This window comes from Anoplopoma fimbria, chromosome 24 (genome assembly GCF_027596085.1).
Source record: "Anoplopoma fimbria isolate UVic2021 breed Golden Eagle Sablefish chromosome 24, Afim_UVic_2022, whole genome shotgun sequence".
In the NCBI taxonomy this organism is placed as follows: Eukaryota; Metazoa; Chordata; class Actinopteri; order Perciformes; family Anoplopomatidae; genus Anoplopoma; species Anoplopoma fimbria.
The window spans coordinates 24,996,194-25,011,986 of NC_072472.1; the positions used below are offsets into that span (position 1 = coordinate 24,996,194).

Genomic DNA, 15,793 nt, shown 5'->3' on the forward strand with positions numbered 1-15,793 from the left:
CCCAACAGCAATGTGAAAGACTGGTGGAGAGCATGAGATAAGATAAGATAATCCTTTATTAGTCCCGCAGCGGGGAAATTTACAGGATTACAGCAGCAAAGAGGATAGTGCAAAACAAGAGACATGGTAAATTAAAGATCAAAATAAGTATTATAAATGAGCAATAAAAACAGTAATAACAATAGAGATCCACAGTAAAAATATATATACAGACAGAAATTATTATAAATGTTGTATTGCACAGTGTATTAATGTATTAGTGTCATGTGGTCTGCTGGGAGCAGAGCTGGTTGTGCAGCCTGACAGCAGCAGGAAGGAAGGACTGCCAAGACACATGAAAGCTGGGATTGTAAATCATGGTTATTCCACCAAATATTGATTTCTGAACTCTTCCTAAGTTAAAATACTAGTATTGTGTTGTTTAAAAATAAATATGAACTTGTTTTATTTGCATTATTCAAGATCTGAAAACACTGGATCTTCTTTGTTATTTTTGACCAGTTGTCATTTTCTGCAAATAAATGCTCTAAATGACAATATTTTTATCTAAAATTTGGGAGAAATGTTTATAAAATAAAGTGAATACTTATGACCATGTGATATTTCAGTTTTTCTTTTTTAATAAATTTGCAAAAATTTCTACATTTCTGTTTTTTTCTGTCAAGATGGGTTGCTGAGTGTACATTAATGAGGATTTTAGCAAATGGCTGCAATGAAACAGTCTCTGATACAGTGAAATCTATGACAGATTTACTTAAATGTTTAATATGTATAAATGTCATCGGTGTATGTTTCTGTAACACTTTGTTGTCATTTTGTTTTGAAGATATCTCTTAAAATATCGGTGGCATTGTAGCACTTAACTCTATCTCAGTAAGGATTGACGTCTAAAATAACATGATAACTATTACACTACATTACATTACATTACATTATATTACAGTCATTTAGCAGACGCTTTTATCCAAAGCGACTTACAGGAAGTGTATTCAACATAGGTATTCAAGAGAACTACTAGTCACCAGAAGTCATCAGTGCATCTCCTTTCTTAAACAAGCATCTTAAAGCATAAACCAGAGCAAAAGTATAGTGCAGAGGCAGATTACTACGAAAACAATAATTGCAACAGACTAATACGAATACAATAAGTGCTACAAACTACTACGAATAGGATAAGTGCAGTAAACTAATACGAATTCAATAAGTGCAACGAACTGATACGAATACAGTAAGTGCTACAACTAAACTATTAAAACTATTTCATTTACTGGGTTGTTGCTTTTTGTTGCAACATTTCCGGAACAAAACCTTTTGATTGCAGGAAACAGTTGAAGTTATCAGAAACCTGATCGTGTAGTTCTAGCTTCCTCCAGCAGGCGGCGCTAGTGTCCACACACGCAGAGACGCTCAGGTGGGAGGAGGTCTGATCCAACATCTCCTCACCATAACACTCTCACACTCCTCCAGAGGAGCGCAGGGGTCCGGGCTGTCTGTGCTGTGTGCTGCAGACTGAGGAGGCTGAGTCAGGAGGCTGAGTCAGGAGGCTGAGCGGTTCTTAAACACACCGGTGGTCTCTGAGAGCCGACAGACAGACGGATCTGAGCCGGGAGAGATGGAGCGCTGGACGGGCAGAGTGGCCCTGGTGACCGGAGCCTCGGTGGGCATCGGAGCGGCCGTGGCCCGGACGCTGGTCCAGCAGGGCATGCGGGTCGTCGGCTGTGCCAGGAACGTCGACAAGATAGAGGTGGGCTTTATTTAACGTGGTCAACACCTGCTGACCAGTCGGTCCGACCCACGATAAGATAACAACACGGTACCTGTTAGCTTCTGTTAGCTTCTGTTAGCTCCGTTAGCTCCGTTAGCCTCCGTTAGCTCCACAACTTCAGACAGAAGCAGCCGGAGGACGTCTGCTGGTGAGACGAGATAATAATAATAATAATAATAATAATAATAATAATAATAATAATAACTCACCTTAGACAGTCCGGTGACTCTGGTAACGTCAGGTACCGTTCATGAGAGAGACAGCACCGTGTTAACACTGATAGTTAACGTTAAAGGGTTTATATGTGACTAACATTCATACAAACTAACGTTTATACTTTTAGACTTTAGACGACGTCTTTACAGGTTTCCCTTATGGATATGATATTATTATTGATATTATTGTGGATATTATTGTGGATATTATTATGGATATTATTGTGGATATTATTGTGGATATTATTGTGGATATTATTGTGGATATTATTGTGGATATTATTGTGGATATTATTATGGATATTATTGTGGATATTATTGTGGATATTATTGTGGATATTATTGTGGATATTATTATTGATATTATTATTGATATTATTATGGATATTATTGTGGATATTATTGTGGATATTATTGTGGATATTATTATTGATATTATTGTGGATATTATTGTGGATATTATTGTTCCAGCCACCATGCTCCTAGCCAGCATTACTCTGCATCTCCCACAACGCCCCTGATCTGTAATAATCTGTATTATTCATCCTTTCTTGGAAAATTCCCTCTCTTTTGAGTGACCTTCTCCAGAGAGGTCAGAGGTCAGAGGTCAGGGTCAGCAGCAGACCACCTCTCAGAGCTGGCAGGGATGCAGTTTGTCTTTCCATTTGACAGTTCAGAGGATGAGATACCTGCTAACAACTGGCCATTACGTGGAGACATTACTAGTGGGTCAACCCTGTCTGTTCAGTTAGTCAGATGACCTCCCCATCATTTCCAAAGAGGTGTCAGTGGGCGCCCATGGGTCTTAGACCAAATATATATTAAGTATTGTCTAGTTTAAATGAATGGCTTTTTGTTCTCATAGGTTTCAGGCTGATCCAAATTTCTACCTCATTTTACTATGAATATATTTAAGAAACTCAATTTACAACAACCCAACCCATGTAAATATAATTTTACATGTTTTATTGATACGCTCCTTTATTTCATTTTTCCCACTTAGCCTTTGTTTGGCTATTCATTACTGATGGGTTTGGGAACAAACCTTATCCAGTATATATATCACATTTTCATATGTTTGAGGTCAATGCTTAATTACCTGTATAACAATAGAGCTTAACTCACACCCACTATGTTAATAAAATACACGTATTTGTGCCAGCGGTGATTATGTTTGAACTGCATGTGACTTTGTCGTCCGCATATTGAATCAGTGCATGTATGGCTGTAATTAAAATAATAATTAATTCTCGGGACTGCACACTGGAAGGCAGAAGCCAGGGCCGTTGCAGTCAATGGCCCCACCTCACTAAAACCTTGCCTAACCATAAGCCATAAGGCTGTGCACCTTGCTTATCTTGTCAGCCAATAATTAAGCCTCCACTCGTCCCAGCTTCCGGAACTGGGCAGCCGAAGGCCTCCATTCAGATACCTTTTAGATAGCTAATGTGTTTTTCTTTTAAGCGGAGTACTGTAGCTTAGCAGGCCTGTAGTTGTTGGCAACACTGCCATATTTGAATGTTTAGAAGTTGGACGGTAGAATGTCACCTAAGTACATCCACTTACTATATTTGAAGGTAGCAGCCATATAAATTATTACTTTTTCTTACATCAATCAGTGCTGTTTTGTGATTATACCTGTTTATGCTACTGCACTGTTTACAATAACATAAATTGGTAAAAGCCTAGCTTTGGTGCAACAGGAACTGTGCTGATGATGGTGTTGTGAAAGCATGAATTACAAGAAGTCTGGAAGTCATTTCAAATTTGTTGTTTTTTATTCTTTCTACTGCTAAAAAAAGGAATTCTTACATATTTCAGTTAGGTCTTGTTTTTTTGTTAGCATTTTCTTCACCTTGACTACACACACACGCACACGCACACACCCATGCCAATACAGGCAGACGGTGAGTGTGAATTGCACAATAGATAGCCTCCCTCCATTCATACTCTGGTCACATGGCCCCTCCTGTCAATAGTTAACTGCACCAGCTTGTTTCAGCCCCTGTCGGTGACAAAACAAGGTCACGACATTTTGAACCTTTTATAGTACTTTTACAAAACACAATCAGTCTGCGTTTAAGAGCTGACCACATCACATCCAGAGCAACTTTAACTATTCTTTATGAACTATGATACATGAAATAAAAGATGAAACTAACTTAATATTTGGTCAAACTATTGATTTCAGGTTGTGTAGAGTCGCATCTCTGCCATTCTGAGACAGATTTCATCACTTATACAAGACAAAGCCGGTATTGCACTCTCTGCAACATAAACTGGGTTCCTGCCGTAGTTGTGTCAAACCTGGCACGCTGCTAGTGAAGAGTGCAAGTGTACGTCACTAAGTCATTCTTTATGACTTCCTTTTTGGTTTTCAATTCTCTACTTTTGCTTTTGATGTCAATATTGTCCAACAGTAATATTCACATTCGCAGTACACCAGATATAACGACAATGGAAGGATAAATGTATTCAAATGTTGTAGATTTCTGTGTAAATAAAACGGGGAGAAAGCAGAGAGGAGAGTCCCGGCTGCGGTATTGTTTTGCTGTCTGTGAGACTGTAGAGTTGGCAGCAGGGGAGCAGCGAGCTGAAGGGAGACGTGTGGTCACCATGGGCTCAGTGCAGGAATGGAGACGACAGGGAAGCATCCAAGTAGCAGCAACACAGCTTCTCATTAACTCTTGTGAAACGCTCTCTTCACAGTACCCACGATGTATTGTTTGGGGATGTAAAAGGTTTAAAAGAGGCCTCTGTGCATGGGACATTGCAGTCCAAAAGTGTGCCATTGAGAGCCATATGTATGCACTGAAGAGTTTAGTTTGAGCAGTGAGATCAAACAGTGGAAGGATCCACCCTGGACTTTACTATAGGTATATTTTTTCTTTTTGAGAGTTCTGCCTCATTTGAAGGATGTTCTTCCTGTCTAAGCTCATATCTGACTCAGAAGAAGAGGACATCCACTGCGCCTACTGGTTGATTACACTCTGGCCCACATAGCCCATATGTTGGGTTTGTTATATCTGCTTACCTAGCACCAGGTGATGCAGTAGTAAATACACAGCTATGGGAGTATGGACTCCAGTTGCTGATTCAACTCAAATAATCCCCTATTTAAAACACAAATATTAGACTTAAGAATACTATTCATTTGTTTTCTGTTCCCACATTTGGCAGCACAATTCCATAACGCTGTTAGGAATTTAGATGAAAGAGGTTTTAATATGTTTTTGCTAAATTAGATTTTTGTAATGTAATCTAGTAAAGTGTCTGATATCTGAATTTTCCTTAACCTGGTTTCTAATCATAATTGCTTATATAAGTGTAACTAAGTGCCTGCAGCTTTCCAATATAAGACCTTAAGTTACACATTTTTGTTTTTGCATTATCAGCAGGTCATTGCTCCGGGGGAGAAAAGGCAGAGGTTGGGATGAGCTGGGAATAGTCACATAATCAATCAAATTCATTTGCCATCTATGCGTTCAAAGATTCCTGGAAAGTATAGATTGTGTCGTACTGTATGCAGGCCGACCAGAATCATCAACACATAGTTCTTCCATCTTCACTGGTCATTAAAATCGTACATTTACAATCTCTATTTAGCATGTATTTGAATGATTCGATGTTCTAAATATCCATTATTTATTACCTGGCAGAATTACTTTTATATTAAGGTTACTGGTCTTTAATTGTCTAGTAGTCCCATTTGTTTTAAGACTGTTTAAATGCAGACAGAACACCCGCTTCTGTGTAACAAATACATATTTTTGTAGTTTGTAAGTCCAATTTAAACTGCTAAAGCAAAACAGACATTTGAGGATATCAACAATAGCTGCATCTGTCAAAATTCAAAGCTTTGGCTGCTGCAATTTTAGATCAGATAAAGTTAGCAAGCATAATTTGTGGGTTTTTAATGCATAACAGATTCGTGGTTGGGTTTCGGGTAAGCAAGAGATTGCAAAGATATTTATGTCAAATTAACTTTGCTCAACAATAAAGACAAACATGGGATACTCAAACCAGGAGCATTGATAGACAGATGATTTATTTATTTATTTATTTCTAAATCTGGACGGTTAGTGCTGATGGCCTTTTGAGAAAATAGCATTTGAATACGTTTGTTATATTCAGTTTAAGGTCTTTGTCTGACTTTGAAGTTTTGTCAAAGTTCCCAATTGGCTGCCTGTGAATGCCGCTCTGTACAAAACTAGCCTAAGCAACTTTTATGCAAGTGAGTAAATTCTGAATTCAACCTTGAAGCCAAAATGACATGTGAGCAAGAAGGTTAATTTAAGGCCTTGGCTGACCAACTTCCATTTGGTGCCCGTTCTGCGGGAGGTAGATGGAGCTCAGTCATGCTTCTGAAGCTGAGGTGACACAATAAAAGACAATCAGTGTCCCACTCGTCTGCAAACCTGACGCTGTCTCAACCACCTCCTGTGTGTTGTGTCTGGACAGCCCGTCCTGTGATTTCACAGTGAATAGATTTCACTCCAGAAAGGATTTGAAGTGGGTCAGGTCAGACAGATTTACTCTCTTTGTCTCAAACCCTCTGCCTCACTTTGTGTTTCTATCTCTCTTTTAGTCTGTGTCGTGATGCTTCTTTATATAGTTTTCTGCTTTGTTATTTTAGTGATAAGTATGATGTGCAAAATGTAGAGTTAGATGGTTTATTCTTTATTGTAAAACCCCATTCAGCCTATGTATATTATGAATAATCCTCCAGTCATAATGGGCTTTTTGCTGTATCACTCTTCATCGGCTGTAAGACAAATCACAGCACCGCTATCTTCACCTGCACAGTTGCTGTTTTTTATTTCCCGTGTCAATTTTCTCCTGATCTCATCGAGTTACATCGCGTCTTCTTCTTCTTCAGCCTCTCAAGCTTTTTTGTCTTACCCAAGCAGAAAGCGTTTCCACTGACTGCACAATTTTCCACTTGAGCTGACAAAGACTTAACCTAACTAATAATCTGTCACGTTTCCATGGATTCTGCCCCCCCAAGAGAAGCAACATTTTAGAAGTCAGATGATATCATTGACTAGTGGGTATGAAGACACAGATTTATGATATAAGGGTGCATGATGCTGATAAGAAATCAATCTCTTTCATTTCTGTAATGGGCAAACACTACTGACCTCGGCACATTTTCACCTTGACATTAGTTTCGACCTCTCCTTCACCTTTTCAAAGTTGACAGGCTTAAGTGCAGTTTGTACAGGGAGTTTGATTTGTACACGTCAGTGCAGAAATAGCCAGTATGATAGGTAGGGAGTTGATGGATGGATTGATACTCCCTCAAAGAGCGAGCAGGTGGATAAGATGTCACTTTTCTTCATCCATTCTCAATGTAGTCTCTACGATAATCTGTTGAAATAGAATTTTTCGTAACTCGCTTGCAAAGATGTTTTTTCTCAGACCTGTATTACTACAGTACAGTATTGCCGCGATACTGTAAAAACAAACATCATATTTATATTTCTTCTCACTGCTCCTGCCGGTAGTGTTTTTAATTACTCCTACTAAATCACTGGGGTCTTATATATATATATATATATATATATATATATATATATATATATATATATATATATATATATATATATATATATATATATATATATATATATATATATATATATATATATAATTAACAGTCTGATGGGTCTGGGCAGCTCAGTGACCCCTTTGAGCCGTTCTCTCTCCCTTCCTCCCACTGTGCTGTCCTCTCTGCGCTCATCACCTTTCAAGGTGTAGGGTTTACCGGCATTGACATTCCCTCCCCCTCGGGGCCTCCTGCTATGATAGGTGGGGCGCTTCCTGTCCTGTCCTGTTGAAGACTTGCTGGAAATCTCCTCTCTGCAAGAGGGGAGGCCTCAGATATGCGATGGTGGGAAGATGTCGGCTCATAAACGCTAAGTGCAACGGCAGAAGCAGGCCAGCGCTTGTTGTTATTGAATGTTTATTTGCAGCAGAGTCGGAGCAGAGTGCAAAAGTAAAGCTCTCTGTGGTGAAAGCATTTTATGAGTCTACAACACAAACACAGAGACCAGTTGAGTTCGCCAAGTTCAGTGTTTCCATAAAGGAGGGGGGCTTGACGAGAAAGAATGCAAATTGGATTGTTGTCTTTTCGACTGTAGCCAAATTGGATTGGTTGCTGGGTGTTTGTTTGATTTTGGAAACATTTTGTGGTTTATTCTAAGCTCACAAGCTGGAAAGACCCGGCTCGGGCTGGCTCAGTTTGAAAAGGTTCTCATTTTTGGATGCATCCTATCAACCTTCATCTGTTTTTATCGCCTGCTCTGAGCTCTAGTTATCATACATTCAGCATGCATAATGCTGTGGCTCATAGCTCCAACCTGCTATGGCTGTGTGGTTGTTGTACAGATGGCCAGCGTCAGGTGCAGGAATCACTCATCATCACATGAGATACGTGATGGATGCTGGTTCAGTGGAGGGAAGCCTCACCCATCAGCATGTTTCAACTACAAACAAAAGAACTGGAGAGCCATTTTTTTTTTATCATATGATGCCCATGTGAATATGTGACTAAAGGCTGCTCTCTTCCTGCAGTTAATCTTGCTTTAAAGTGTCGCTGACAGAAATGCCATCCTCGCACTGTTATCGGTCTAATTTGAAATGAAGATGTGCTGCTGCTTCTTCCTGATTTCTCTCACTTTGTTTGGGAAACTAAATGCCACCACACTGGTTGCACCAGTCTGTTACTCAACACCTGAGCTGCCTGCTCTTTCTTTAGTCGAGACTTTGAGATTATAAAGTCTTTTTTCATTTGCGCCAGACACTCAGTTTACTTGTACTTGTTATCACGGACGTTACATGTTCTTTTTTTTATTTACTCAGGCACCATGTTTTAGGTTCAAAGGTCATTTAGGTTAAGGGTTAAAACATATTTCTTGATTGGAACTCCCCAGAGGTCTGTTAATGAGTGTAGTTCGCAACAAAGAGTGTCATTATTTCCCTTATCTCTTTGTTTTGATGAGAAGGTGCTGTAAAAGCACCCTGTCAGACCTTTGGACCTGTCGGTGGCAGCCTTTAAGTGTGTGTGTGAAGAAGAGATAACCGCACAACCATCCCTTCTACTCTGTTGCAATACTTTTATACAGCCTACTAGGGCCGCCCCCTCATAGTCGATCGGTCGACTAATCGGTCCTTTTGGTCTAAAACGACATTTCTTTAGTCCACCAGTCGCTGGTTCTTGGCTTTGCGAAAAGATGTTATCTTTAACCTAGTCTTAATGCGAATTCATCCACTGGATGGATTTCCCGTTGCTAGCAAGACCCATCCTGTGCTGCTGTACTCCTCCTTCTCTTAAAGTAACACATACTGAAATCTGAATGTGTTTTGATCAGTTTTACTGCAGTAGGCCTCAGGTTTTGTTTTCTCACTCTCACTCTCCCTCTGTTTCACTCTGTGGCTGCCAACCCGCCCTCTACTCCTCCCTCCTTCTGCACACTTTTTGTGATCGCTGGACAACAGCCTCGGGTAATGAGGAAGAGAATGCACTTTGACAAGCAAAATAGTTTTGTGTGTCACAGGTACTTAAAGGTTGGGATGGAAGGATTAAGAGGGGAGGGGTTCTTTTTTTTTTTAAGCGGGCCTCAATTATGGCTGCATTACACAATTGGATTTTTTGAACCACCTACCAGGCTTTTGAGAGAGTAAGAGGGAGCACAGCGGCCAATAACACAATCCATCTCTTGTCTGCGAGACCTCCTGAGTCAACCTGAGACAAATCTAATTCATCAGTGCTCTCTGCTCATGGCTGCTGCCTTGTGTTATTGATCTGGCTCACCACTTAGATCTTGTCTGTCTTTAGCGTTTTCTGCATCTTTATATTTTATCTCTCCCCTCTTCTCTGGTGAGTTGTTTCGCCCGTCCGTTTACACCAGTTCCACGTGAGCAGTTGAACAATTGATGTGGAACATGGCATGGGACAATGACGTTCCGTGCATTGTGGAGCTTATATAACAGCCAGTAGGGCTTAACGTGACTATGTAGGCATGTACACATGTGTCTGAGAGTGCTGCGTGGGTGTGTGTACACCCATTACTGTGACATGTAAAGGCTTTATGACCTGTTGTAACTTAATTTGTCTTTTGAATTGTAAGATTTTTTATCTTTCAGTGTCGGTCTTATCTAGACCGTCTGGGTAATAGCAAACAGTGATTTTGTTTGAGGTTCAGAGCATTATGTACGCATGTGCAGTCATTTATAAAGGCCCACAAACAGACCATGTAATAGTAACTGATAATACAGGTGATACGGAAATAGGTTATTATGTTACATTTTGAAAATATCGTCTAAAGAAATACAGGATTAGTACACCAAGTACTTCAGATCGTGAAGGCTGCGTTGAGAGGGGAAAAATGACGTTGAAGTCCGATGCGGCTTTTGATTGATTTGGGTGTGTCCTGTACTCCTTGCCCTCAAACATACTTATCCCCAGTTTTAATATGTGTTTCCCCAAGGCTCATTTAGCACCTCTGCTGTCTGTCGAGAAATGTTCAGCTGGGGCTTTTTTTTTTTTTTTTTTTTTTTTTTATAAACTCTCTTTTTATCTCCCTGTCTTAAAAAGGAGTGACACCAAACATGCTTCACCTGCAGATCTCCAGTTTTTATTTGGTTTGTGGTGAATGAATTGTGTGTGGAGTGCTTTTGCCAACTATGTTGCTGCTGCTTATCTGTAGGGAAAGGGTGCTGTAGTGCCATTGCTGTAGGCGTGGCCAGTACGAGGGCTGGTACTGGTGCCAGAACTCTCTCTCACACACACACACACACACACACACACACACACACACACACACACACACACACACACACACACACACACACACACACACACACACACACACACACACACACATACACACATAGATTCACAGCCTGAGACTTCCTGTAGTTGGCCAAAGATCACAGCCTGTTTGCTCTGCTGCTCCCACTTAAATCCTCAGCAACTCAACTAATTCTCCCCTTCTAACAAAAGGCCGGCATGGCTTCCCCTCTACGTTAACCTCCTTTCAGGATAAAAAAAAAAGAGCCTCTGCACCAGTCTGTCTGCCTGCTACTTCCTGCCTCGGAGCCTGTCCCTCCAGGGCTTCAGGAGGGTGTGAAGTAAAGATCTTTGGTCTAAAGGCAGTTCAGATACATTACTTTAATGTCCGAACAGACAAGTGATCACAGTCTCATATTGAAGGTGATGGGCAAAGGGGAATGGTTCACCTACAGGGGCAAAGGAGCTTGGTTTAAGTCTTTACACTGTGTTTTCAGTGTTTTAGCATTTTGACAGCTTTATTTGGGTAATGCCTTCACTCTGGATAATCCCAGTTAAACAGCTTAGAGGAAGAGCAAGGGAAATCTGCACGCTCCAAGTGTGAGATAGGATGCATTCACTCTATAACACAACAAAAAAAGAAGCCTAAATGATCCCTCAATCCAATTTCATCCTGATTACAAAAAGGAGGCTTTACACAAGTATACTTAGTTTCCTTAAGGAGCGGCTGCAGCAGCTACAACCACAATCAGCAGATATGCTGTAGTACTAATGTCCAGGTGTCAGACATTTAATCGATAAGCCCACATTGGTCACATTGATCCACACTACTACATGTGATGATTGATTGCCTTTCTTCACATGTAGTGGTGTCATGTGCAACTTCCTGCTGCTGCTCTCATCAATTATGTTCTCGCTGTAAACTGTAAAAATCCAGGTAGTTGTGAAGCATCAGATCATGCTGCCTCTTCTCTGGGATTAGTTGCACCACAAAAAAAGGGCTCAACGTTGTGAGCTTTGATTATATACTTATGTTACAACATGCTTTGCTCTGCCCATAAAGCGAGATGCAGTGCTAAACATCCATGCACAAAAGGAATGTTCAAAGTGTTGTTGATCTTAAAGAAAATGTTGGAAAGTTTCCACATTACTGATGAGGCTTTTTGGGGATGGGCAGTTTTTTATATTTGGCTACCTTGACTATTTTATTTATAGTCACAGTCAAACCCTCAATATGTCACATGGCTGGCCTGAATTCTGTCTCTCTCTCTGAATTTATCATTACATTTACATTACATTACAGTCATTTAGCAGACGCTTTTATCCAAAGCGACTTACAGGAAGTGTATTCAACATAGGTATTCAAGAGAACTACTAGTCACCAGAAGTCATAAGTGCATCTCCTTTCTTAAACAAGCATCTTAAAGCATAAACCAGAGCAAAAGTATAGTGCAGAGGCAAATTACTACGAAAACAATAATTGCAACAGACTAATACGAATACAATAAGGCAAATTACTACGAAACAAATACGAACAATAAGTGCAGCGAACTGATACGAATACAGTAAGTGCTACGAGGAAGGCTCAGGGTAGTACTTCTTGAGTATCACATGTTACATGTTGTGCAGAAGTTGGTGTGTTTGCCAATTCTTTGATGGGTGAATCTGGAAATAATCCTTTGCTGTTTCCTTATGTGGGATTGAAAACAGAACCAATTGTATTGTTGATTTTTGATATAGTCAGTGATTCTGAACCAGGGGTACTTGAACACCAAAGGAAAGCTTGTTAATTTAATTAAGTAAACCAAATTTGAAATGGTTAACTAAAAGTAACAAATAAAATGTTGAAATTGTTATATATATTTAATAATAGATAAATGGTTGTAATGTCCAGTTTATGCCAACTTCATGTTCATGTATCAAATAGGACCAACACCAAATATCTCATCACAAAAGGCTCTGATTATTGCAGGGTAAAGAAGCTTTTGTCAGGTGTTAAAAGTCTGGAGGTTCATTTTTTCCTTTAGTACATTCACATGTTGGACTTTCTAAACATTTAGTCCTCACACACGAGTGTTACCGTGCTGTTCATCACTTCGGCCTACCACCAGCGCCGCCCTTATATCCCCCCTCCCTGTCTGACTGGCACCCAGAGCGAGACATCAGGTGACTGGTGCAGTGGTGCCTGGCAGGGGGATCTGTGTCAGTTTGTATCAAACCCCACAGCAGTGGACGCAGCCAGCAGACCCGGTTGGAGTGCAGCCTGCTCAGCCTGCAGCAGGCTCAGCCCAGCTGTAACCCTGAAGGAAGAGGCATCCCATCAGTGCAAATGCTTGCTTATTCTCATCCAGGGTCATGATTTTAGTAGATCATTTGAATATCAATGAATATGCATTTTATTATCAGGTAAAAGACGTATTCACATTTGAGTGATTTTGACTTCACTGGCGCTTTCGCCCTCAACTGATGTTTTGATTTTATGGTTGCACGCTCTCACAGTTTTCTTCATGTCTGAGTTGGTAGGATGTTCATTATGGCACTGACATAGAGTCAGTGCCATAATTAACATCCTTAATTATGGTGCTGCAGGTTAATCATTTCTAGCCTAAAAGAGTCTTAGTCCTGATTATCAATTTAAGGCAATTTGTCGTGCCTAAATGTTTGTGTCTATTATCCTCTAACAGATGTTGTTAAATTGGTTCTGATTTGTGTTTTTCAGAAGCTGGCAGCAGAATGTCAGAGTGCGGGCTACAGCGGCACGCTGATCCCTTACAAGTGTGACCTGTCCAACGAGGAGGAGATCCTGTCCATGTTCTCAGCGATCAAGACGCTACACAAGGGCGTGGACGTGTGCATCAACAACGCCGGACTGGCCCACAATGAGCCCTTGCTCAGCGGAAAGACAGAGGGCTGGAGGAACATGATCGATGTGGGTGGACCATCACAGACACAAATCTAAAATGCTTCAGCTGAAACAGGAATTGGGTTTATTTGGAGTAGGGATGGTTAGAATGATCCTCTTGCGTTTATGTTATATTGATTTTTATTGCTCTCCTTAACCAGAAAAAGCAGAAGGAGCAGCTGAAACGGTTGCCCAGTGTGAGTGGAAGTGTTGTGTTTGTAGAGCGTTTTCGTCCGTTAAAGAGTAAGAATTAAAGCAGAGATGTGTGGACACATGGGTGAGCACACACACGCACACACACACACAGATCCCCTCCCCTCACAGAGGCTGCTTCATTGGCTCTGATGAGAAGCACAGCAGAGGCCCACTAATGAAAGCCAGCACTATTTCTCTTGTTTGGACCTTTACAGTGTGATTCATTGAGCTCTTGACCACTGAAGACCCCCCTGCTCCAAAGTCCCCGGCTCCCGAGTCCTGCATTCGTAACGCTCGCCCATCTGTTGTCATGGCAGCCCGCATGAATGTGTACAGCAGTGTATTTTTAGCCTGTGTTTAATCTGCACGCTGACCTTGTTTGGTCACTTCCCCCTATCTTGCCACCACGTTGGCTTTAACCTGCCGTCTATCAATGTCACCACGGGAGCAGCTTAGAAGCCACAAGCTGGACAGGAACAGCAGGTTCAGCTGGTCTAACACAGTGACCCGGCGAACATCAGTCAGCTGATACACTTTCATCACATGGTATTCTTAGATATTGCAAAATCCCATCCGTCTTTGATATCAACTTGAGTTTAGCTACCTGTCATTTAGTGTATATAAAGATTGATAGAAACTGAGACATAATAATTAATGTCTTCACTTCCCCTGCAGGTGAATGTGTTAGCCTTGTCTATCTGCACCCGAGAGGCATACAAATCAATGAAGGAGAGGAATGTGGACGATGGCCACATCATCAATATTAACAGGTAAGCTATACTTTTGAATACAAGAACAAATAAATAGATTGATCTGAAAATACCTCAGCCAGTTTGTTCAATGTTGTTTAAATCTGGCAGGCATTAAGTAAAGCCCATTGTGAGCCTGGACATGGAACAATGTGAAGATCTATTATAATCCTGTGGTTGAATTTTATAGATCTAATAATTGATTAGACTGTCTATTTGTGGGAGCAGCTCTGGGCCTGTAAAGCCCATTGAGATACTGTATATGATTTTAAACCATACAAATAAATGTGAAGTGATATTACTCTCGAAGCAGGCAAGTAGAGTTATTTAAAATAATATGGTTACTAACTAATGCATATCTCTCTCCTTCTACCTGTCACAGTATGGGTGGGCATCGTGTGGTGCCCAGTGCCGATGAGCATTTCTACTGTGCCACTAAATACGCTGTGACTGCTTTGACTGAGGGGATACGACAAGAGCTCCGAGAAGCAAACACCCACATCAGAGCCACAGTAAGTCAGCTGTTATTATCAGAGTGTGCACATCTTGCTTTGACCTGTGCTGTTGCTTGCATATTGGATCACTTAAACAACTTATGTACAGTATGCTTTCCCAAACTGTCAGTTTGTAAGCAACTGTAAGTAAGTTGAAAGTTGTTCTGATGAATTTTGCCTTCCCTGCAGTGTATATCTCCTGGAATAGTTGAGACCGAGTTTGCTTTCCGGCACCACAACAGTGATCCGGAGAAAGCAGCTGCAGTGTACGAGAGTATGAAAGTAAGAGCGCGCATTTGACTCAGAGTCACAAGATACATTACACAAAGTGGAAATACCAGAGTGCTGTTGCATCAATAATACCTCCTTTCTCCACTTTTCAGTGTTTGAAAGCAGAAGACATAGCCAGTGCAGTCACATTTGTCCTCAGTGCCCCTCCTCATGTCCAGGTATATATATATATATCTCTCTCTAGCTTTTATACCATCAAAATGGATCAGCGTTGTGTGACGGCTGGTTTTCTGTATTTTGTTCATGTCACCAGATTGGAGACGTGCAGATGAGGCCAGTAGAGCAGGTGTCATAGCAGTGGAACGGGAAGCTGCAGGAGGAGCAGACAAGGCGGCAGCCATGGTGACTCCATAGCGACCTCTGCTGGGCAAAGGGTGGGGGTTATGGG

General features: G+C 41.0%; 1 protein-coding gene across 1 annotated transcript; it reads left to right on the plus strand.

Moving 5' to 3' along the window:
- Positions 1-1,389: 1,389 nt before the first annotated feature.
- Positions 1,390-15,777, plus strand: dhrs11a (dehydrogenase/reductase 11a). Its single transcript, XM_054626459.1, has 7 exons — positions 1,390-1,744; positions 13,494-13,703; positions 14,547-14,641; positions 15,003-15,132; positions 15,304-15,396; positions 15,498-15,563; positions 15,659-15,777. Exons 1-7 carry the CDS (start codon positions 1,613-1,615, stop codon positions 15,698-15,700), a joined length of 768 nt encoding a protein of 255 aa, XP_054482434.1. The 5' UTR covers positions 1,390-1,612; the 3' UTR covers positions 15,701-15,777.
- Positions 15,778-15,793: the final 16 nt, after the last annotated feature.